This window comes from Myxocyprinus asiaticus, chromosome 30 (assembly GCF_019703515.2).
Source record: "Myxocyprinus asiaticus isolate MX2 ecotype Aquarium Trade chromosome 30, UBuf_Myxa_2, whole genome shotgun sequence".
In the NCBI taxonomy this organism is placed as follows: Eukaryota; Metazoa; Chordata; class Actinopteri; order Cypriniformes; family Catostomidae; genus Myxocyprinus; species Myxocyprinus asiaticus.
The window spans coordinates 32,457,036-32,479,282 of NC_059373.1; the positions used below are offsets into that span (position 1 = coordinate 32,457,036).

The window sequence follows — 22,247 nt, forward strand, 5'->3', positions numbered from 1 at the left end:
TGCCTTGTGAGAATCTGGGGTTGGCCAATCGGAGATGGCTCTGACCTTAGCAGGGTCCATGCGCACTCCCTTGGACGAAATGATGAACCCCAGGAACGGAACCAACTGTGCACGAAAAGCACACTTCTCCACCTTGACGAACAGCCGATTCTCCAGCAGTCGCTGAAGCACCTGCCTGATGTGCTGAACATGGTCCTGGATATTCTGGGAGAAGATCAGAATATCATCTAGATAGACAAACACAAAATGATCAACCATGTCTCTAAGCACATCATTTACGAGCCCCTGGAAGACAGCGGGGGCGTTGTCCAATCCGAAAGGCATGACCAAATATTCAAAGTGCCCCCTATGGATGTTAAAAGCAGTCTTCCACTCATACCCCTTCCTAATCCGGACAAGGTGATAAGTGTTGCGTAACTCCAACTTCTTAAAGATGGACACTCCCTGCAAGAGTTCGAAAGCTGAGGACATCAATGGCAAAGGATAGCGATTCTTCACCGTGATGTCATTCAGCCCCCAATAATATATGTAGGGTCTAAGTGAGCCATTCTTCTCCACGAAGAAAAACACCGCCCCCTGCCGGCAACGAGGAAGGGCAGATGAGACTGGCTGCCAGAGAATCACTGATATACCCGTTCATGGCCTCTTTCTCGGGAGCCGAGAGCGAATACAGCCGCCCCCGAGGAGGCGAGGAGCTAGGAAGCAATTCAATCGCACAGTAGTACCAGCGATGAGAAGGAAGGGTCACGCCGCGGGACCGGCTGAACACTGCCCTCAAGTCATGGTATGTCAACGATACTCCAGATAAATCCACCGGTTCATCCTGCTACGAAACACAAGACTAGCAGAGTTAAGACAAACAGTAAGGACTCCAAGCGAGAACAGTGTTGGTTGACCAGTATATGTTTGGGTTGTGCGTTACCAACCAAGGATGCCCCAACACTACCGGTGCCAATGGAGATTGGATCAGGTAAAAGGACAACTGCTCCGTATGATTTCCAGAGACCGATTTCCAGAGAAGGTGACTGGCTTGGTGGACTGGGTGATGACGGACAGGGGCGTGCCACTGAGGGTGTGGAGAGAGAAAATAACAAAACACACAGAACAAACCGACAAACTCATCGGAGCCGTGACAACAATATCATGTGAATTAATAAAATAACTCACATTCACAGGTTTGTCGTCAAAGGTAAAACTGCCTTGAGATTGTCATCTAGGGTAGTTTTACTGTCAGTCCTCAGTTAACCTCTAGGACTAGTAAGTGGTGTCATGTGGTTAAAGGAGAATACTTAAAAATCAATTCCACCAGACATGTAGTGTAAGATTACAGAGCAGGGCAAAATAGGGCATGCCAGGTGGTAACTTCATGCCACTGGCACAAATATAACCAAAAACACCTGAAAGAGTTTGTATAAATACTCTATTAAAAAGGGTTGTGTACCATTCAGAGTTAAATTGAGAATGCCTTTAAATTCCACTTCTTCAATTTGAATTTAGGCAGCAAACAGGACACGGAGTTGAAATATGGATTTTAATTTAAAGTAGTACAATTAAAACTGAATGAACTTCCAAGAAATTCATAATTGCTGCGAGTGTAGTTTTTAATAATTCACTTAATTTTTAAGTTTACATTATCCATTATGTTATCATTCACACACATGGGGTATTTTCATAAATATTAGATGGTAATAATGTTTAAAAATCCACCAGTAGAAATGTACATTTATATTTCATCATACAAATTAACTCTAAGAACACAAAAGTTATTAGTGCTTTTCATTTTTTTATTATTATTATTTTGTTTTGTACTAATGAATGTCCTCTATTGTGTGACTGTTGAATTTCTTTCAATTACAATTCATTAAATTCCTCCTCCCGTCATTTTATTTCAACATCCTGTAGGGAGTGACCAACTGAATTCAAATTCCAACCAATTCATTAAAAAGAAGCCAATTCTTAAATTCTGAATTTTGCCCAACCCTACTGACACATTTGTATTCCACCAGAAATGCAGTTGTTCATAAAAGCAAAAGACATAGAATAATAATTTATTCAACAGGAAAATAAAAACTATGCTGCGAAACTTACAATGCATGACAAAAAAGCTTTCCACTGTTTTCAGGATGTCCCAAAATATCCCTCAATTCTCAAACCAGAAGTGTACTTACAAAGGTAAATACACTGATGAAAAAGCTGTAAAAAGTTGCATATTTGGCAGATGACTCTGAATTGTAAAAAAAAGCATGTCATATTAATATAAACATACTGTATGTACATCTTGATGTGTTGTGGCACTGGCAATGTTAATCATGAAGGAGGGTCATCTCCGTGAATTGCCTTATATTTAGCCATTTCTTCAGGGAAAACCTTGCCCAGCTCGGAAATTAGGAGGCTTTTAAATTTCTGTGGATAAAAACAGTGCACAACAGTATAAGAGAGTGCCTTTGTTTGTATTAGTCTAAATATTCCAGGAACACTAGCTATCTACAGTAGAATGTTTTGTGTTAAAATAAGATCTGTCTAGTGTCTCATCCTAAGGACCCGTATTTCACTACTTTACAAGTTACACGTTCCATGTAAAATGTCTTCTGAAAGTATCTAGGCTGTTAGAAGATGATCATCAACCAGGTTAAATAAGATAAGACAATATTTATTTCTAAAATGTGTCCATAATACAGTTGAAGTCAGAAGTTTACATTCAAGTCATTAAAACTCATTTTTTAACCACTCCACAGATTTAATATTAGCAAACTATAGTTTTGGCAAGTCGTTTAGGACATCTACTTTGTGCATGACATGAGTCATTTTTCCAACAATTGTTTAACATTTAATGGACTGTATCACAAATCCAGTGAGTCAGAAGTTTACATACATTACATACAAGTTAACTGTGACTTTAAGCAGCTTGGAAAATTCCAGAAAATGATGTCAAGCCTTTAGACAATTAGCCAATTAGCTTCTGATAGGTGGTGTACTGAATTGGAGGTGTACCTGTGATGTATTTTAAGGCCTACCTTTAAACTCAGTGCCTCTTTGCTTGACATCATGGGAAAATCAAAAGAAATCAGCCAAGACCTCAGAAAAAAAAAAAATAATAATTGTGGACCTCCGCAAGTCTGGTTCATCCTTGGGAGAAATTTCCAAACACCTGAAGGTACCACGTTCATCTGTACAAACAATAGTATGCAAGTATAAACACCATGAGACCACACAGCCATCATACCGCTCAGGAAGGAGACGCATTCTGTCTCCTAGAGATGAACATAGTTTGGTGCAAAAAGTGCAAATCAATTCCAGAACAACAGCAAAGGACCTTGTGAAGATACTGGAGGAAACGGGTAGATAAGTATCTATATCCACAGTAAAACGAGTCCTATATCGACATAACCTGAAAGGCTGCTCAGCAAGGAAGAAGCCACTGCTCCAAAACTGCCATAAAAAAGCCAGACTACAGTTTGCAAGTGCACACTTGAAGCATGGGGGTGGCAGCATCATGTTGTGGGAGTGCTGCAGGAGGGACTGGTGCGCTTCACAAAATAGATGGCGTCATGAAGGAAAATTATGTGGATATATTGAGATATTTCAAGACATCAGCCAGAAGTTAAAACTTGGTCACAAATGGGTCTTCCAAATGGACAATGACCCTAAGCATACCTCCAAAGTTGTGGCAAAATGGTTTAAGGACAACAAAGTCAAGGTATTTGAGTGGCCATCACAAAGCCCTGACCTCAGTCCGATAGAAAATTTGTGGGCAGAAATGAAAAAGCGTGTGCGATCAAGGAGGCCTACAAACCTGACTCCACCTGTTCTGTCTGGAGGAATGGGACAAACTTCCAGCAACTTATTGTGAGAAGCTTGTGGAATTCTACCCAAAGCATTTGACCCAAGTTAAACAATTTAAAGGCAAAGTTACCAAATACTAAAAAAGTGAATGTAAACTTCTGACCCACTGGGAATGTGATGAAAGCAATAAAAGCTGAAATAAATCATTCTCTCTACTATTATTCTGACATTTCACATTCTTAAAATAAAGTAGTGATCCTAACTGACCTAAGACAGGGAAAGTTTTCTATGATTAAATGTCAGGAATTGTGAAAAACTGCGTTTAAATGTAGTTGGCTAAGGTGTATGTAAACTTCTGATGTCAACTGTATATACATTTATATTTTTATTCAAATTTGTACACCAAAGACCTCCATCAGCATTCTTCCAAGGAAATTGATTAGTTTTAATTCCAAAGAATTGAAGCTCAGACTCCAAGAGGTAAATAAGTCAGTGCTCAGCTGTTTTCTGTAGCTTAGATCATTGTGATTTAAAGCTTTATAGAACATTTAAAATGAACAGATTTTAATACTATTCCAAAACCACAAAGCAATGCAATGCTCGCTTGCATAATTCCATGTTTATTGACATTCTCTTATCAGAAATATGCCACTGCTGGCATGTATAACTTAAAAATAAAAAGTTGCTCACACTTACTACACATTCAAATGTTAAAAGTAATACTCACAGTCAAGGTGTCAATCTTTCCTTTCACCTGCTCGTTTTTAGCCAAGGCTCTCTCTAAGCACTCCTTGGTGTAGAGTTGAGGGTTACGCCCCTGATCAATATATCTGAGGGTAAAGTGTGATAATGTATGACACAGATCTGTCCAGACCATGACAAGTTTATCAATTTGATGACTAATAATTCACTAAATAGAGCCTCAAAATTTAACCCAAATCCAATTACATAATTGAATGGAGTTTATAAGAAATGTCATTTCATAGTGTAATTTATCTTTACCCTGTTTGCATCTAATGTGAGTGGAGAAGAAGAGCCATCAACATTACATTTGCAAGCAATTTGTTGCTTGAGATTTGCAAAACATACTCAGTTACTCACTCGAATACTTCCAACGGTACGTTGATATCATTAATCTGCTGTCGGCACTTCTCAATGTCTTGCAGTCCTGTGATCATGAAGTTCCTGCATAAATAGATTTTTGCCAGATTTTTTTTTTTAATGACTCGTGGATTGATGAATGAACGTGGCAACACGGATGCGCGAGAGCTGGACAACAATCATCATTCAGCGCCATCATTTTTCTTTAGATATTACGAGTAGGTATTCGTACAAATCAATGTAGTGATTTTGTGTGATAGATTTTAACAGATGACAACTCACAACTTTTGGTTGAGTCCTGTTTGACTACTGGGTTGAAAGTCGCTGACAATAATTCCAAGTTGCCGTATATTCTCGACGAATTTCTCGAGGTGCTCTTCGAGATTATCAAACTTCTCGGCCATGTCGATCTGAATTTTACATAAAGTTAAGTCAATGATAAAGTATTTGTAATAAAATAATAAAATTAATGACAAAAACGGACGTCTGATCAAATTACGCAGCTCCCATGACAGCGTTCCGCTTTCCGGAAGCGTTACAACCAATAGCGTGCGAGAATGGACCGTTACCTTGGTGACTGGTTCCTTCGTTGTGCCGTAAAGCGTTTCGAATTGCTGTAAAGTCTGTTGAGATACATTCCACTGGATTTATTCTTAATCCAACAACCATTCACTACAGTTATTAGGACGTAAATAACCATTTTATATGACTGTGACCGCTAAAATATAGTCCAAAACAACATGCCGACAAATGTATGACTCGTTCTGCAGCTTCATACACAAACAGTTTTCGGTTTTCTACACTATGGCTTTTTTAATTCGCTGTTTAACTTAAGCGGAATGTATTATTTACTTGCCATAGGCCAGCTGATGCATCTGAAGCCCCACCCCATTATTTATGCTCCCCACCGCCTCCTGCGACAGGATTGGCTAGTAAGAGCCAAGGAGCTGTACTGCGGTTGGACAATTGAGATGTCAATCAAACACCAGGCAAACAGTGATGAGCTGAAGGGCGGGACTTGACGGAATACGGGTGGGAAGAAAAACCAAAGCGTGCAAGACACTCGATTACTCATTCTGTCCAGGTACAGCGGAAGCCAACAGACTGAGGCGCTCCGCTCCTGCTATTCTTCAGTGTGTGAGTGTGTGTGTGTGTGTGTGTGTGTGTGTGAACCCTTCGTGCCAGATCATCGAATCGGTTTATTGCAAGCAACATTATCGTGCCTCTTGCAGCAACTGCGGTTGCATCAAAGGCTTTGCCTCATTGGGAATTATAGGAATAGACTGACGTGCACCATCATATCGTCAGATGTTTTTGACGATCGGCTCAAAGAGAACGGTTCGTCGGGGTAAGTCGGTGGAGGAATAGTATGCATGAATTATATGATTACATATCATAGGGTTTTAACACTGGATGTGTGAACTGTAGCCAAGCTGTCAGAACTGTAGTCTGTCTGCAGTCATATGAGGGTGTCTTGCACGAAATCGACAGTCTGTGATACTGAATGCATGGTAATAAATGATTGCTCTTGTGTTCCAGTGCGCTCGTGAGGGGAAATGATGCAGTGAGGACGGGCTGCTTTGAGGTCTTCTTATCTTTCGAGCTCCATCGCATCCATCTCGATCGGGAGAGCTGTACATATTTCTCGCAGAAAAACAATAATGGCTACTCTTTTGCGAAAAATCGGGCTAATTCGTCTGCACGACCGAGACACGGAGGACCCGAAGCATCACCACCAGGGCTCGTTGAAAGGGACTAAAGGGAACCAGAAAAACAACAACACTAAGCACTGCAACACCAGCAACGAGACCAACAACATCCTCAGCACGCCAGAAATCAAAGCCAAGCGCTTCGACGTGTCCGGAAAGGACAAGCCAGTCGCCAAACAGGACAAACCGAGCAAGGACACGAAGGAGAAGCAGCAAACGGGGGGTAGCAAGTCGACGAGCGCATCCGTGGTGCCTCCGCTGGCGGCGACCCGACAGCACTGCACCCAGGTGCGGACGCGGAGACTGATGAAGGAGCTGCAGGACATCCGGCGGCTCGGCGATAACTTTATAACGGTGGAGCTGGCGGACGATAACCTGTTTGACTGGAACGTCAAGCTGCACCAGGTGGACAAGGACTCCGCGCTGTGGCAGGACATGAAGGAGACCAACACCGAGTACATACTGCTGAACGTCACCTTCCCCGACAATTTCCCCTTCTCTCCGCCGTTCATGCGCGTGCTCACGCCGCGGCTGGAGAACGGATACGTGCTGGACGGTGGCGCGATCTGCATGGAGTTATTAACGCCCCGCGGCTGGTCTAGCGCCTATACCGTCGAGGCCGTGATGAGGCAGTTCGCTGCCAGTCTGGTGAAAGGACAGGTGAGGATGGGTTCGGCCATACCAGCATTGATTTCTTTACATAGCGTGTTTCTTGACGCCATCCTCCATTTTTTAATCCATGCACAGGTGATTTTTCCATCGAAAATCATGTGATGCTCATCCAATATCCATCAACATCAATACAGAGTCCATATAATGGCGCTCATGTTATATGTATTGCATATGTGTGTAATTGCTTAGCAATAACTATGTAATTACAAGCTAGTTACATGAAAACATGCAAAATTACGATACAGTGCATTAGAATGTTTGTCGTGTTTCTGTTTTTATGCTGCTTTCAAATGCCACATTCTAAAGTAGGGTTCTTTAGTTCCTTTATCTATTGCAATAGTTCCATTTAGAACCAAATGCATGCTTTTTGCTAAAATGGTTCTTTTAGTTCGTCTTTAAAGGAATAGTTCACCCCAAAATTCTAGCACCTTTATGACATCTTTCAAACTCGTTTGACTTTCTTTCTTCTGCGGAACACAAATGAAGATGTATTAAAGGGGATATGAGGTGTTTTTCTATGTACTATGCAAGTCAATGGGGACCAGCACTTTCAATCTCCATTACTGTAATCCTTATAACTCCAGTGGTTTAATTAATGACATCTGAAGTGGTATGATAGGTTTTGGGTGAGAAACAGACCAAAATGTAACTCCTTTTTCACTATAAATCTTGACATCTGCAGTCTAATCATGATTTGAAGCTTGATTGCACGAGGAAGTGTAATGAAAGGAGTTGCAGCATTTCAGTCTGTTTCTCATCCAAAACTGATCGTATCGCTTAAGACATGGATTAAACCATTTCTTTTTTTATTTGAATGAATTACCTTTATGCTCCCTTTATGCCCTTTTTGAAGCTTGAAAGTGTTGGACCCCATTGACTTGCACTGTATGGATATAAACACATTACACAGTACCTCCATCAAAAAATCTTAATTTGTGTTTTGCAGATGAAAGAAAGTCATACGAGTGTAAGGGTGAGTAAATGATGAGAGAATTATCTTTTTGGGTGAACTATCCATTTAAAATTATTTGCACCTGCAATACCCAAATAGGGTTCTTTGTGGAACCTTTAAGAGGCTATTTGGCACCAGAAATGATGCTGCTATTATTACAAGCCAAAGAACCTTTATCTGGTGCTATTTAGAACCATTTTGTCTTATGGGTGTACTGCAGCCTGGATCTTGACTAGTAATGTGATTAGATGGGCTCCATAGATAGATCACATTGGTCATTAGTGCAGTTCTAAGGATGATTGCAAAGACCAATGTGGGGATCATGGAAATGGATGAGAATCCCGCTGCTTCAAATTTAAGAGAAATGGTCTGTTCATCTTACCTTACTTCAACATGTCATGAGCTCTTAAAGTCCTAATTCATGATGAGTCTGAGCCAGCAGTGACTAGATAACCATTTTTCCTCCAATGCCCCAGAGCACTCAAGGGTAATTACCATTTTAGCTGCTGCTGACACAACAGTCCCCCAATTAACATGCAGCTATTGTATGATAAAAGGAAATGACAGGCCATATTTCACCCTTTACTGCAGAGCATTCAGGGTTTATCGTCCTTGGATTTAATACTTTTTAAAGTCAATAAACCATGTGCTAGTTAATTGTCTTCAAAAAGCTTCATCTCAGAGATGTGCTTTGACTTCTGATTTTAATTCTGTTGAATGTTCTTTATTCTTTAAATGCTTGAGTTGTGCAAATTGTATCTGCATATCTGGTTCTCACAGGCTTTCCTATGTGTTCATTAAGTAGCACTGCAATGGAAATGTCCTTTGTTATTCTTAAATGCAATATAACATCAATATATAACATCAATAACAAAACTGGAAAGCTTTACTTGATATAATCCTACATCAAAACTAAGGACTATTTTTTTCATTAGGCTAGAGCAGGGGTTTTCAACCTTTACAGAACCAGGGACCCTCCACCCAGACTCTCAGCCAACCCAGGAACCACCAATAATAATAATAATAATAGTAAATCTAGATTTTCAAAGTAACATTTTATAATAACTTTCATCTCACAGATAGACACCTCATCTATCTGTCTATCCATCCGTCTGTCCATCCATCCATCCATCCATCTCAGTTAAATTGTTTTTGATTAATTTGTTTGGGGCTCCTACGATGGGATGTTGATTATAAGTCTTCTTTATTCTGCCCTACTTTAAGTGATCAACAATATTCTTGCTTTGCCTTGCATTGCATCTATAGACAACTTCCTCTTTGTCATGAGACCATAGGCATGTCAGCATGAATCACAAGCGGGCGTACACTTCATGTGATGCTATGATGCAGAGAGCAGCACTGTTTACCCTTATCTGGCACATGTTGGTTACATAATCCCAGCCGCCTGTGTTATCCCAGTTTGCACAGAGGCCAAGCGCGGCCACTGACTGATCTCCATTCACAGGATTACCCATCGGGCATTTCACATGGGTACTGTGTTGCGTTCGATACTCACTAAACCAAAATAGCGCAGTCGAGCTTCGCTGATGCCTTTAGCATGCTGCAGGCAAAATCCTGATGCGAATAACCTGGATTAAAATTGACACAACTCCCCATGCATTCCTGCATCCCGCTCTTCCACCGTAGCATCTAATGCTTGAGAGAAGCGATTTCCAAGAGAGGCTGCAAACACAATAAAGATTAATTAAGGCTCCATTGGTTCCGTTTAATCCAAAAATCACAGGCTTTTCTTAGGGGATAGGGCAGGCTCTTCTCGACTGAGCTCACACTGTTACTTCTGGGCCATTAGACCTCAGTCTGACTGATAGAGCCTGTGGGAAGAGAGGGCTATTTCCGTCTCCCTGTCCCTGCTGTCTTACATCAGCACTGGCACTAGATCGACCCCTGTCCTGGGGCATTTAGAAGCACATTCTTTTTGCTCACTTAGTGGATGCTGGGTCTATCACATTTGTTTATCCATGTGGTATAGTAATGCTTTTCATGCAGAATCAGATCCTTCAATTTGTCTTAAAGATGGCGAAATGGCGCATAAATTAATCGAGTAATCCTTAATACTGCAAAACGCACATGGAGGACTCCAAATAATATGTGCATGTAGCCTATTGTTTGAATATAATTAAAATTAATACACTTAAGAAATGCAAGTACTGGCGTTTTCCTCTTAAAATATTCTTAGTTCAATGTATTTTAATACATTTAGACTGTTTACAACAAATTTGGGAAATGTTTAATTACTGTTAATTAATTACTGTTAATAATAATGTATACAATATACATATTTGAGTTAATTAAAACTTCACATTGTGGAACGTGAAGTAATTCAGACTTTTGGATTTATTTTTTAATTTGAAATTAGGTCAAATAAAAACATGCTGTGTAAACAGTACATAACATACTGTTTGTGCTGGTGAGATGTCAGCTGAATGTGCTTTCACATTGTAGGTTGGGATGAAACAAGGAGATCGGCAGATCAGCAGTATGACTGTATAGACAGCCTTATCAAAGTCTGCTGTTATAATTACTGAACGCATTTGTTCTGAAATTAATTAATCGACAATCAATAAGCTTAATCGATCAAATTATTAACGACAATTAATAGATTATGGGTTAATTATTAACCCCTATATACTTCATTTGACTCTTCGTGAATACACAGGTGGTTGGCGCATGCGTGATATGAGATACTGGACTGTTTCTCTTCAGGAGTTTAAACCCATGAAGATGTTTCTATATTCCATCAGACTCGAGTTATACAAATGCAGGTATTTCCTGACCTCCTCACACACGTGGTCTTGAAGTGCACATCAACTTTTGTTTTTCTACCTTCGTATTAGTGCTGGGCAATATGCAAAAAATATGTTCACGATAAAAAAAAAAAAAAAAAACAAAACAAAAAATTCATATTTAACCACCACTCATTTGTTGTCAAGCAAGTATGCATCTAATCTACAAAAACAGGTGGAAAATTACTGATACAAATTAAGATTGTAAATGTAAACTTAATAATAATGATAATTGAAATATAAATAACCGAGCACCTCCTGAGAATGTCTTAGGTCATTTGTAGCATTCTCATAGATGACTCTATTGTAGCAAACTGTTTTCAGATGACTGAAATAGAGATAAAAGTGTGAGAACTCTTTACATGCGTGTGTTCCTTGCGCTTCACGCCTCTAAACAAACAGCAAATCATACACGCACATCAATGGCTTTTCTGTCGTCTGTTCTTAAAGATATAATAAAGTGTGTTTCTTCAAGCACGTGTCTTTGTGTCTAACAGCATCTCTTGTCATGTGTCACTCCAAGACATCTTGCAGGTCACCCACCACTGTGACGGATAGATAAGCAAAATTCCCCACCACTGCGCATGAAATAGACAGTTCGCATTTGGCGGGTCGTGACTCGCAGGTGCTAATTTTAAACCCTGGGCTACTAATATTTTTGGCAACTTCCCAACTCCATGGTTTTGTCATTTCCTGATATTGTTGAACATTGTCTGTCAATGAGCGTCAATATCAGCATTGGAATATTTGTCAGATATTGTCGATATCCTAATACATCATCCTTTCGCCCAGCCCTACTTCGTTTTCTGTTGTTTAGTTGCGATTACTAGCGCTTCTTCATGACAGCAACTGCTCAACTGTGAGTGATGCCACCTTGCGGACCTGCTAATAAGTGCAAATAATTCCAAGCCCATGCACATACTGCATGTTCAGAGTATGCACAGTTAGAAACATCGGGTCGCACGTGTTCAATGCTTGAGCACTCTGCTGATGAAGAAATTTGCATCACGCGCCCTGTACGCAGATGCCTAGCGTTCACGACTGACTGAAGTATACTTTGGGCTTTATATGTCAACACCTCCCCAACAACCACTTGGCCTTATTCTGATATGTAATGCCCATTTTTCATGATCCAATCAATTCCTGATTGATACCCTGTCCTCCATTTATATCTATTGTATATCCTTTTTAACTCCAAAATACAAAGGTCACAGAAGTTAAATGGATGACGAACACAATTTCATGTTGACTTTAAAGAATCCTTGGTCAGCAATCTTTAACGAAGTCTTTCATGAACATAGGTTCTCTGAAGGAGAGCAGACATCTCCTCACATTAGCAAAGAGGACCTCCTTGGGTATTATTGCTTAGTTGTACAACATTGACATCGCTTATTATACTTTTAGATGATCACTTTAGAGGAAAAATATCTTAATATGGAAGAACTGCATGTTTTTACTGTGGGCTGCAGCAGTCCAGGAAACCATAACATCCCTTCTGTTCTCATTATGCTTTAGCAGTGATCAAAATGGCTTAAACTGGTGTTAAGATGATTGTGAAGCTTGTTTAAACAATTCAGCTGGAGGTTTTATCAAGTACAGCCTCTTGATTTACTGCGTCTTCAAAGCTCAGAGCAGTCGGCTTTGAAATTGAAAATAGAAAATCCTTTGAAAGTGGTTCACCCTATGAACATTTCATCACACCCAAATCAGTCATTCACACATCTGCATTTCAGATACATAATATAAGAAAAGACCTGGAATAACCTGAAAAACTAGGTGTGTAAATGTAAAGTGTCGTGCAACACCTACACACTTATATTACTCCCTTATATTTTGAAAGAGAAAAAAGTCGTCTTTTCTTTGAGTCAAGCTTCTCTTAGTCTTCATAGCAAACCTCAGATGTTTTGGGGGGAAAAATCATTTATAGGCACAAATGTACTGTAAGTCAAGTCAATTTTGTTTGTGTAGCGCTTTTCACAACACATCGTTTCAAAGCAGCTTTCAAGCTCAAGATTTTAGAGGCTTACAGTATATATAGTAAGTGTTAAAGGCGAAGTGTGTAATTTCTTTGCTGCTAGCGGCTACAAATGTAATTGCAAACATAATTTGTAAACATGTTCCTCAAACACTGCTACCACCCTTTTCATACCAAAGCCCCAACCCCCTCTTCCATTATTCTGACAAACAGAAAGTTCCACCCCAAACTCAAGCCACTGGTTTAGGACAAAATTAACATGTCAAACAGCTAAAACAACAGAGCAATATTTTGATAGCAGCACCACAGAACCATATTCAGAACGTTTAACATGCGCAGTTATAATGGAGCAACAGCAGGTTTTTGCAAAGTCGAGCTGCACAATGCGTAATCAAATATTTGAAAGAAGGATGACAAATACACCGGTTAAATACACCTGTCTTTCGGAGTGTGCATGCGCACAGCGGCGAGGCAAGGTAAGGTCCAAATAACGTGTACACATGCTGGACAAAGCCGCGCTATGATCAGTTTGTCTAGATCTGTTCGTCCATCCACGCAAAAATTAGACAGGTACGATTTCAGTCAGATTGAAGCGTTTACATGACTTTAAAAAGAAGAATTACTGTTTTTAGTCTGAATGAAATCAAACTTTTAAAGTGCATGGAAATATACTGAGTTTACACACTGCCAGAAAGTCAACCTATGAATGGCTTACTTGTAGTTGTCTCAGAAAAATGGGACAACTACAGACTTTATATCTTAAAGGAATAGTTCACCCATAAAATGAAAATTATGTCATTATTTACTCACCCTCATGATATCCCAGGTGTGTATGACTTTCTTTCTTCACCAGAATGCATTTGAAGAAAATTTGCATTGGTCCTTAAAATGCAAATTAATGGAGATTTCTCTTTTGAAGCTCCAAAAATCACAGACAGTCAGCGCAAATGTCATCGATAAGACTCCAGCTGTTAAATTAATGCCTTCTAAAGTGATACGATCACTTTTGGTGCTAAAAAGATCGATATTGAAGTACTTTTTAACTCTAAATCATCACTTCTGATCAGCTTCACCAGAGGGTGGAGTTCAAGCGGTCTCTTGTGTGATGTATTCACATTGCCATGATACATACGTAATCTTACGTTCTCCTCTCGGTTGAGACATCCAGGATAAGCACACAAACTCACCATTGTGAGGAAAGTAACAGATAAGTAAAGATCTAAACCAAAACCAACCAAGCTATAGTACAGCGTTCCTCCTTCTCACTTGTAAACAGCACTGCTCTTCCGGCTGTGATGCACGTGCATCAGTTCTCGCCTGTTTCAAATGCCAACACATGCGTACCGCTGTAGAACGGAAGCATGATTTAGAGTTTAAAAAAAGTACTTAAATATTTATCTTTTTCACACCAAAAGCGATCGTGTCACTTTAGAAGACATTAATTTAACAGCTGGATGACATTTATGCTGACTATCTGTGATTTTTGTAGCTTCAAAAATTGGATCACCATACACTTGCATTTTAAGGACCTACTGAGCTAAGATATTTTTCTAATTTTCTTCAAATATGTTCTGGTGAAGAAAGAACGTCATACACACCTGGGATATCATTAGGGTGAGTATATAATGAGAAAATTTTCATTTTTGGGTGAACTGTCCCTTTAAAGGTGCACTCAGTAATTTTTCCTCATTAAAAGTTTTACTCCTTAAGAGTTTAATTGTAATTTTGAAACATATGTATAAAATCATGACCACTCACATGAGATGGGTACTCTAGTCATATCAGTAACCTTATAAAAGCGGTTTTATTCTACATGTAGAGGGTTGCAATTTTAGCATCACATGACCAGCTGAATACTACTTAGTCTTGTTATTGGACACTTTCACTCTTGGATTAAATTAATCATGGCTGACACATGCATAGTGTATTTCCACAATGGCATCTGTAACTGAAAACTATTGATTTTGAATGATTCTGCATCCACACCACTAGGTGTCACTGTAAGTCCAAGATGACACATACAAAAAGTTACTGAGTGCACCTTTAACATTGAAAAATTACAAACTTCACCTTTAAATTGTTTGGCCTACATTATATTTGAAATTTAAATGTAATTTCCAAAAGTGATGTCCCAGTCCCTTAAACTCAAATGTAATTTCCTTCTTGGAACTTGGAAGACACTCCACACACTACATTGTGAATCTGGAGCCAAGAGGACATTGGAAAAATTATGCTTTGCAGCTTCACTTTCAGTCTCTTGAAACGTAAAGGATGTGTATTGATTGTGATTTTTTAGTGTCTGTCTGTAGAAGTTATCTCTGCATACTAGCTTAGAGTCATTCAGGCTGAACAAAATATTTAAATGTGCTCAGACTTGATCAGACTTAGGAATGATTTGCGGGCGTCCACAACTGAATTAATCTTTTAATATTTCTAATCTGTTAATATTTAGTCTTGCTAAGCCAGACCCAGACCTTTGACCATTAGCATGAAGTCTTGTCCATTTTCCATTTCCATGCTGGGCCCGTTTGCTTCAGAGTGCGATTGTTTATAGTTTCCACCTTATTCCTGGGGGTCTTACTAGGGAAACGGAAATGGGACGAACTTCCACCGGAAGTTGTTCTGTAGCATTCGCTAATGTAGGCAGCGGTCATTTAGACCCCGTTTTCAGCTGGTATTAGGATGTGATTCGGATGATCCGATAACAAGTGATCAGCACTACATACAGGTGTAAATGGCTAAATCAATAGTTTAAACTATTCATGACACTGGTAACACATGGCTTTAAAAGGAAATAACTGTCCGATCGGAAAAATAGCATACATATACATGTACGAGACTTTACGGATCTTCTTCAGTGTCTTCGTGTGCACTTACTGCAGATGAAATTTCAGCTGTACCTGGTGCACCATTTTTCCATGCTTCTTTGTCTTTTATGACATTTTTCTGGTTTATTAATTTATGATATAGTGATGATATATGCCATCATGAAACCCCTCAAAGACCGATCACAAGTCCTCACAGGAGATGCATTTGTGCGACCAACAGTGATGTGTCTCACCTGACCACATGTGATCGGATCACCCGAGATACATCTTAATACTGTGATGATGTGCATTAATTACAATACCTGTTGTTCTTCAAGACTCCAGTAGATGGCACTGTGTTACAGCAAATGTTACAAATGGTTTGAGAAACAGACTCACAAGACCAATGTGTAATGTGCGATCAGTCAATAAACAGAGTTTTAAATGTTGAGATGCGAGTCAAAAAGTGAGTCATTTTATTTTGAATCATTGAACAAAACAAATACCAGCTATAAACAAGGTCTTAGTGAGTATTGTATTATGTTTTGCTCAAATCGTTTCAGCTAGAACACGTTACGATGTCCATACAGAGATCAGGGATAACGTGCGGTTCATGGCTCTACATACATCCTGAGGCCACTTCTTTAAATCGTCCTCCCAAACCTCTATTAAAGATGGAATGGCTATCCGGATATTGTCCTTTTAAGCTCCGTCAGGCTGTGCTCACACATATAGAAGTATGAATGAATGATCAGCACTGCTACGAAAAAATTAATGAACGTACGATGCAACTACAACTGTGTTCACTTCTTAGTGGAAGTACCTCCCACATTTCACGCAAAGCATCACAGAGTGTAGGAATAAGGTGGATAAAAGGACTTAAATATTGATCTGTTTCTTTCCACAAAGGTATCTTTACTTTAACATAAGTATGACAGTTGTATACTTTATATAACACTGCATGTAAAACAATAAATCACAGTTTGCTTTTTTACATGCATTTAGGACAAGGTAAAAATAAACTACATATAACAGTCAATAGCTGACACTCTGATCTGTCTAAACAACACTTTTGGTGGGAAAAATTGCATATTGAATGTCACAGCATGCTAAAGTCACAAAATTTACCCCAAAGAAAAATGCACATAAAAAGATTTATAGAATCAGTGGCTCCTTAAAAACACTTTCAAGGAAAAAAAAGAAAATACATCATCAATGTCAATACTGCCCTCTTCACCATGCTTTTGAAATTAAGCTCATTGAATTCAGTGTAGAATTTGAATTATTATCATTTTAATTTTGACAGATGATTGAAAGATTGATATCCAAACGTTATGATTTCTTTTTAGGGTCGCATCTGCAGGAAAGCAGGCAAGTCAAAGAAGGCCTTTAGTCGCAAGGAAGCCGAGGCTACCTTCAAGAGCCTTGTGAAGACCCATGAGAAGTACGGCTGGGTTTCCCCTCCCGTGTCTGACGGCTGATGTCAGTGTCTTCGACCTAGCGATCCTGACATGGCTTTTTCAGTTGGGTTTTTCTTCATTCTTCATCATCAAACTTAACTGTGAAAAAAGGCTACTGCATCAAATTTTACACATCTTCATCAATGTGGCACTTTCACCGTCCCATCCACTCAATCCTGTTTCACTCTTCATCGAGGTGCCATGGACTGAACACTGGCTGTGACATCACAATTACTCATGAGTGGGCATCATTACAGCTACATACAGCAAAGGACTTTTGATACAAATGAGGCTAAGTTAAATGTGAACCAACAAACCACAACCTTACTGTATTTCCCTTTCTATCTGTCTGTGTGCCCCTCCATCACTCTCTTTCTTTTTATTGGCTGACAATGCATTGCACTGAACAGCATCAGACTTGCCCCATTTACATGTAAATGACTTTGTTAATACTTAATAGATAGGCAGGTCATTACACTACATTTGAGGTTCATTTTTTCTTGTTTCCTCCTCATTGGCTGTGCTGTTTTTCACGGTTGGATGCAAAATGATGATTGTAATTTATGTAGAGCTGTGCTCTTCTCTATTCATTCTCTCTCTCTCTGTTCCACTTTGCGCATGGCAAACTTTAGACATCACTGTGTTGCGTAAATGGTCATTGATTTCCAATGGAGAAAAAATACTCTTGTTGCTTACGCAGAGGTCCAGAGATAAAAAATAAAATAAAAAATAAAAAAAACGTGTTACTGAATCACCTCTGTTGGTCATTATATCATTTGTTTTTGGAGAAGACCAAAATCTCTTAAAGAAATTGTTAACCCAAAAATGAAAATTTCATTATAATTTGCTAACCGTCATGTCTTTTGAAACCCGGATGGCTTTCTTTTTTCTGTGGAACACAGAATGTGTTATTTATAGCTGAATGTCCAAGACGCTGTTTTCCATACAATGAAAGTGAATGGTGACAATGACTGTCAAGCAAGATTTTCAGTGAATAATGACTTGAATTTCAGTCTGTTCCTCACACAAAGCTGTTGTATGGTTTCAGATGACTTGTAATATATTGCATGACTTATATGGACTATTTTTATTATGCTTTTATGGTGCTTTGTTTAGGAGCTCGGCAGCCCCTAGTCACCATTCATTTTCATTGAATGGAAAAGAGCAGCTTGGACATTCTCCTAAACTTCTCTTTAGGTGTTCCACAGAAGAATGATAGTCATGTAAGAATGAAAGTTTGTAAAGACGTGAGGGTGGATAAATGACAGAATTTTCATTTTTGGGTGAACTATCCCTTTAATTCTGATGATTTAGATAACCAGATGGCATTAACAAATGTCAATGTCCCAATGGGATTGTTGCATATTGGTGAACGAGAGGCTTGTGTAGCATGTGACAGACATGGTGATGTTTGCCCATGTGGTTTATGTGAAATCTTGAGTATCCATCATGGCATCGGACCCATGGAGTCCTAAATATCAGAACAAAGCTGAGAAATGAGTGGACTGAACTCATGTTAAAACCAGCTTGTAACTTGGCACTGTTACATGCCGATGCCTCAAACACTATCAACATTAATTGTGCTGATTTTCTTGTGCTACTTTGGCTCACAGCAGTACACTGTGTACCTGGTACCACTGCTGTCGATAAGAACCAGTGAAGAAGGACAGAAGAAGAGAGAGAGGGAGATGCTGAGCGGGCAACTCCTTTGTTCAGCAGCCTTGTGAAATGAGGGGGGCTTGTTTAGTTGACTGATTGATGCTCTGAAAGAGCCACAGCTCGATGCCTTGCTGTTTATTGACTTCTCCTTCAAATGTCAGTGTGAAGTCAGAATGTCACAAGACTGCATCTGAAGCGAGCATTGAAATGCTCTGTTTATTTAAGGCCCCGCCCTACCAACGGCAGTCTCCGCACAGTGTCTGAAATACAAATGACGTGCTGGTTTAAAAGGGAAGATCGTTTCTGTGTTGTAAACATAATGGGTGTTTATCATTTACTCACCCTTTTGTCGTTCCCAACCCATATGACAACTTTCTTTTTTTTTTCTTCTGTAGAACACAAAAGAAAAAATGTTGATGAATGTATTGGCCATTTTGTTTTTTTTTTGTTTTTTTTTGGATAATGGAGGTGAATGGTGACTGGGGTTGTCAAGCTTCAAACTTACAAAAAAGCTCCTTAGAAGTATCACAAATGTAGTCCATATGACTTGTGCACTGTATTCCAAGTGTTCTGAAGCCATATGATTGTTTTGTGTGAGGAATAGACCTTAAAGGAAAATTCTGGGTTCAGTTCAAGTTAAGCTCAATCGACAGCATTTGTGGCATAATGTTGATTACCACAAAAAATATTTTGACTCATCCCTCCTTAAAAACAAAAATCTGGGTTACAGTGAGGCACTTACAATGGAAGTGAATGGGGCCAATTTTTGGAGGGTTTAAAGGCAGAAATGTGAAGATTATAATTTTATAAAAAGCACTTAAAAGCAGCATTATTTCTTCTGTTAAAACTCATGTATTATTTGAGCTGTAAATTTGTTTAAATCGTACATTTTTACGGTCATTTTATGTTTTGTATTGTTTACGGTGTTACGTCGTCGTGGCAACAAAGTTTTAATATTGGTAAAACTTAACACATAAAAAATTTGTAATCAGTTTTATCACACTTAAATCACATTAACATGCATATTGTTTTTGTCCTGTGGCTATACTTTTGGAACAGTGAGTATTTTAACATTTACGGATTGGCCCCCATTCACTTCCATTGTAAGTGTCTCACTGTAACCTCGATATTTGCTTTTTTTTTTAAAGAAAAGGAGGAACGAGTTGAAATGTATTTATCATAATTAACATTATGCCACAAATGCTGTCGATTGAGCTTAACTTGTATTGAACCCAGAATAGTTCTTTAATTTAGGTCATTATTTGCTGAAAATCATGCTTTCCGCTGTCAGAGGCCATACAAATATGGCTTCTTAGAGGCAACAAGTAAGGTTTGATGTCAAAGGCATTGTGAATAATGCAAGTCATGTGACCAATTATAACACAGCTTGAATATGAATATGCAGAAGTGTGAATTGTGGTCTTAGCTATCGTATGGCTTCAGAAGACTTGGAATAATCCACATGAGTCGTAAGGACTACTTTTTAAGAAACTTTGATGGTGCTTTTTATCATTTTGGAGCTTGACAGCCTAGATCCCTATTCACTTTCAGTATATGGAAAAGAACGATCAGCAACATTTCTTGTTTTGTGATCTATGAAAGAAAGAAAGCCATTTGGGTTTAAACAGCATGAGGGTGAGTAAATAATGAAACCATTTTCATTTCTGGGTGGACTATTCCTTTAAAGTTAAATTTTAAAGTTGGGAAAAACACACATTTGCTTGTTATAGTATGCTGTTTCATGTGATATACTGAAAATAGTCTTCTCCAGACATGGAAACAGCAAGTGCCAAAAGTTTAATGTACATTGTCACAGTTTCCTTGTGTGTTTTCCTCAGTGTAACAGCTGGTCTCAGTAGAAACTCTGTGTTATCACTGAAGATTTCAAATGTCTCATGAGAAGCTGCTGATTAAAATGGCATTGAACAAACATAAGGAAGATACGGATGTATAAATGATAAAACTCAACAAATGCTGATGCCCTGAAGGAGGATAGAGGGAAACAACACTGAGGTTAATCCGCTATCAATGTATTATTTATTTATGTGTAATAGCTTTTTGTGTTTATAATATTAAGGTTATCCAATAAAATGAATGGTTGTTAAATAAAAAATAAAAAAAATACACATTAATCACCAGAGAACTTATACTTCGAACATAAATAATGTTCGATTCAATGCAGCGATTGTAAAAAAACAAAAAAAACAAAACATGCATAAACCCTTATGGGTGGTTTATTGCGGATTTCTGTGTCTGGTTGCAGATGGTGTCTCTCATCACTACTGAAGTGCATTTGGTCTTCTCCACACTCTGTTTGGACACTGAGAAGTGGTTCTGTGTTTTCCTACTTAGCACATGGAGATACTATACCAAGGACTTATTATAACCAGTCAAAAATATCTCAGAATTGGATGTTTTGCAGTTTAAAGAGCATACTTTTGTGATAGAGTTTAGATCTGTAGTTTGCAGAAACTAAGAGTTAATCGTCCAAACGAGTGAGATGATTCTGTTGTATTATATCTGCATGTGGTCTGTGATTGTTACCTAGCTAACTTGTTTTACACAAAAAAAGCAAGAAATTAATGAAAAAGAACAGCAGACGCTTCTTTGTATTTTTTCTTTCTGTTTGTCCTGGTTTTCTTCATTAATGTCCTTAAATGTCAAATTGTGTTCTATGAATGTGTTTTAATTTATTCGTAGTTTGCCAAAATGACGATTTGAAGCATGTTGCAGGCATTGTCACTGATGAAAAAAAAGAGAAAGCAAAATAAATGGAGAAAAATATATATATAATATATGTACCTGAAGTGAAAAGAGTCTGGTATATGTAGTGAACTCAGGCTTTCACAGGGTGAAAGGTAAAACTACGAGACAATGTGTTTTCTGCCTAAACATCATGCCAGGATGTGGTCCAGAGCAAAACCAAACAGGAATGTGCAATAAAGGCTGTAGGCTGATTCCAGCCTGCAGAAAATTTTGTGTTTGTCTTCCTTGCTATGAAGTCTCTCTGCAGTCGCTGAGAAAACACAAGGTTTTGTTCAGCCTAGTGGGTTCAAAGCTATCAAATCACTCATGACAGTGAATAATAATACTAGCTTCTCATGAAGAACACCTCGATAATATGATTAACTATGGAAATCTAAAGTCTAAAACTAAGGTTTAAACCTTTTTAAAACCTGTTTTGTACAAAATAATATTAATTAAGCCTGCTATAATTAGCTTTAGTTTGAATCAGTTATGTTGAGAATATTGGTATATGATCCTTAATGAAAACTAGGATTTTTTTAGGAGAGCAATTATCTGGTGAACCTTTTTTATCGTGAGT

At 38.7% G+C, this 22,247-nt stretch overlaps 2 protein-coding genes across 3 annotated transcripts; one reads left to right on the plus strand and one right to left on the minus strand.

Moving 5' to 3' along the window:
* Positions 1-1,517: 1,517 nt before the first annotated feature.
* On the minus strand, positions 1,518-5,720 carry LOC127421166 (mediator of RNA polymerase II transcription subunit 10-like). 2 transcript variants are annotated; one of them, XM_051663976.1, is made up of 4 exons: positions 5,167-5,437; positions 4,885-4,968; positions 4,511-4,613; positions 1,518-2,403 (listed from the first exon to the last, which is right to left on the minus strand). In XM_051663976.1, exons 1-4 carry the CDS (start codon positions 5,286-5,288, stop codon positions 2,308-2,310), a joined length of 405 nt encoding a protein of 134 aa, XP_051519936.1. In that variant the 5' UTR covers positions 5,289-5,437; the 3' UTR covers positions 1,518-2,307. The 2 variants fall into 2 exon arrangements, with proteins under 2 accessions (XP_051519936.1, XP_051519935.1); XM_051663975.1 differs by lacking the exon at positions 1,518-2,403 and adding an exon at positions 2,882-3,167 and having other exon boundaries at positions 5,167-5,720.
* A 215-nt stretch (positions 5,721-5,935) lies between these two features.
* Positions 5,936-21,886, plus strand: LOC127421551 (ubiquitin-conjugating enzyme E2Q-like protein 1). The gene is made up of 3 exons (XM_051664673.1): positions 5,936-6,232; positions 6,424-7,253; positions 17,153-21,886. The coding sequence occupies exons 2-3, from the start codon at positions 6,546-6,548 to the stop codon at positions 17,282-17,284; spliced, it is 840 nt and encodes a 279-aa protein (XP_051520633.1). The 5' UTR covers positions 5,936-6,232; positions 6,424-6,545; the 3' UTR covers positions 17,285-21,886.
* Positions 21,887-22,247: the final 361 nt, after the last annotated feature.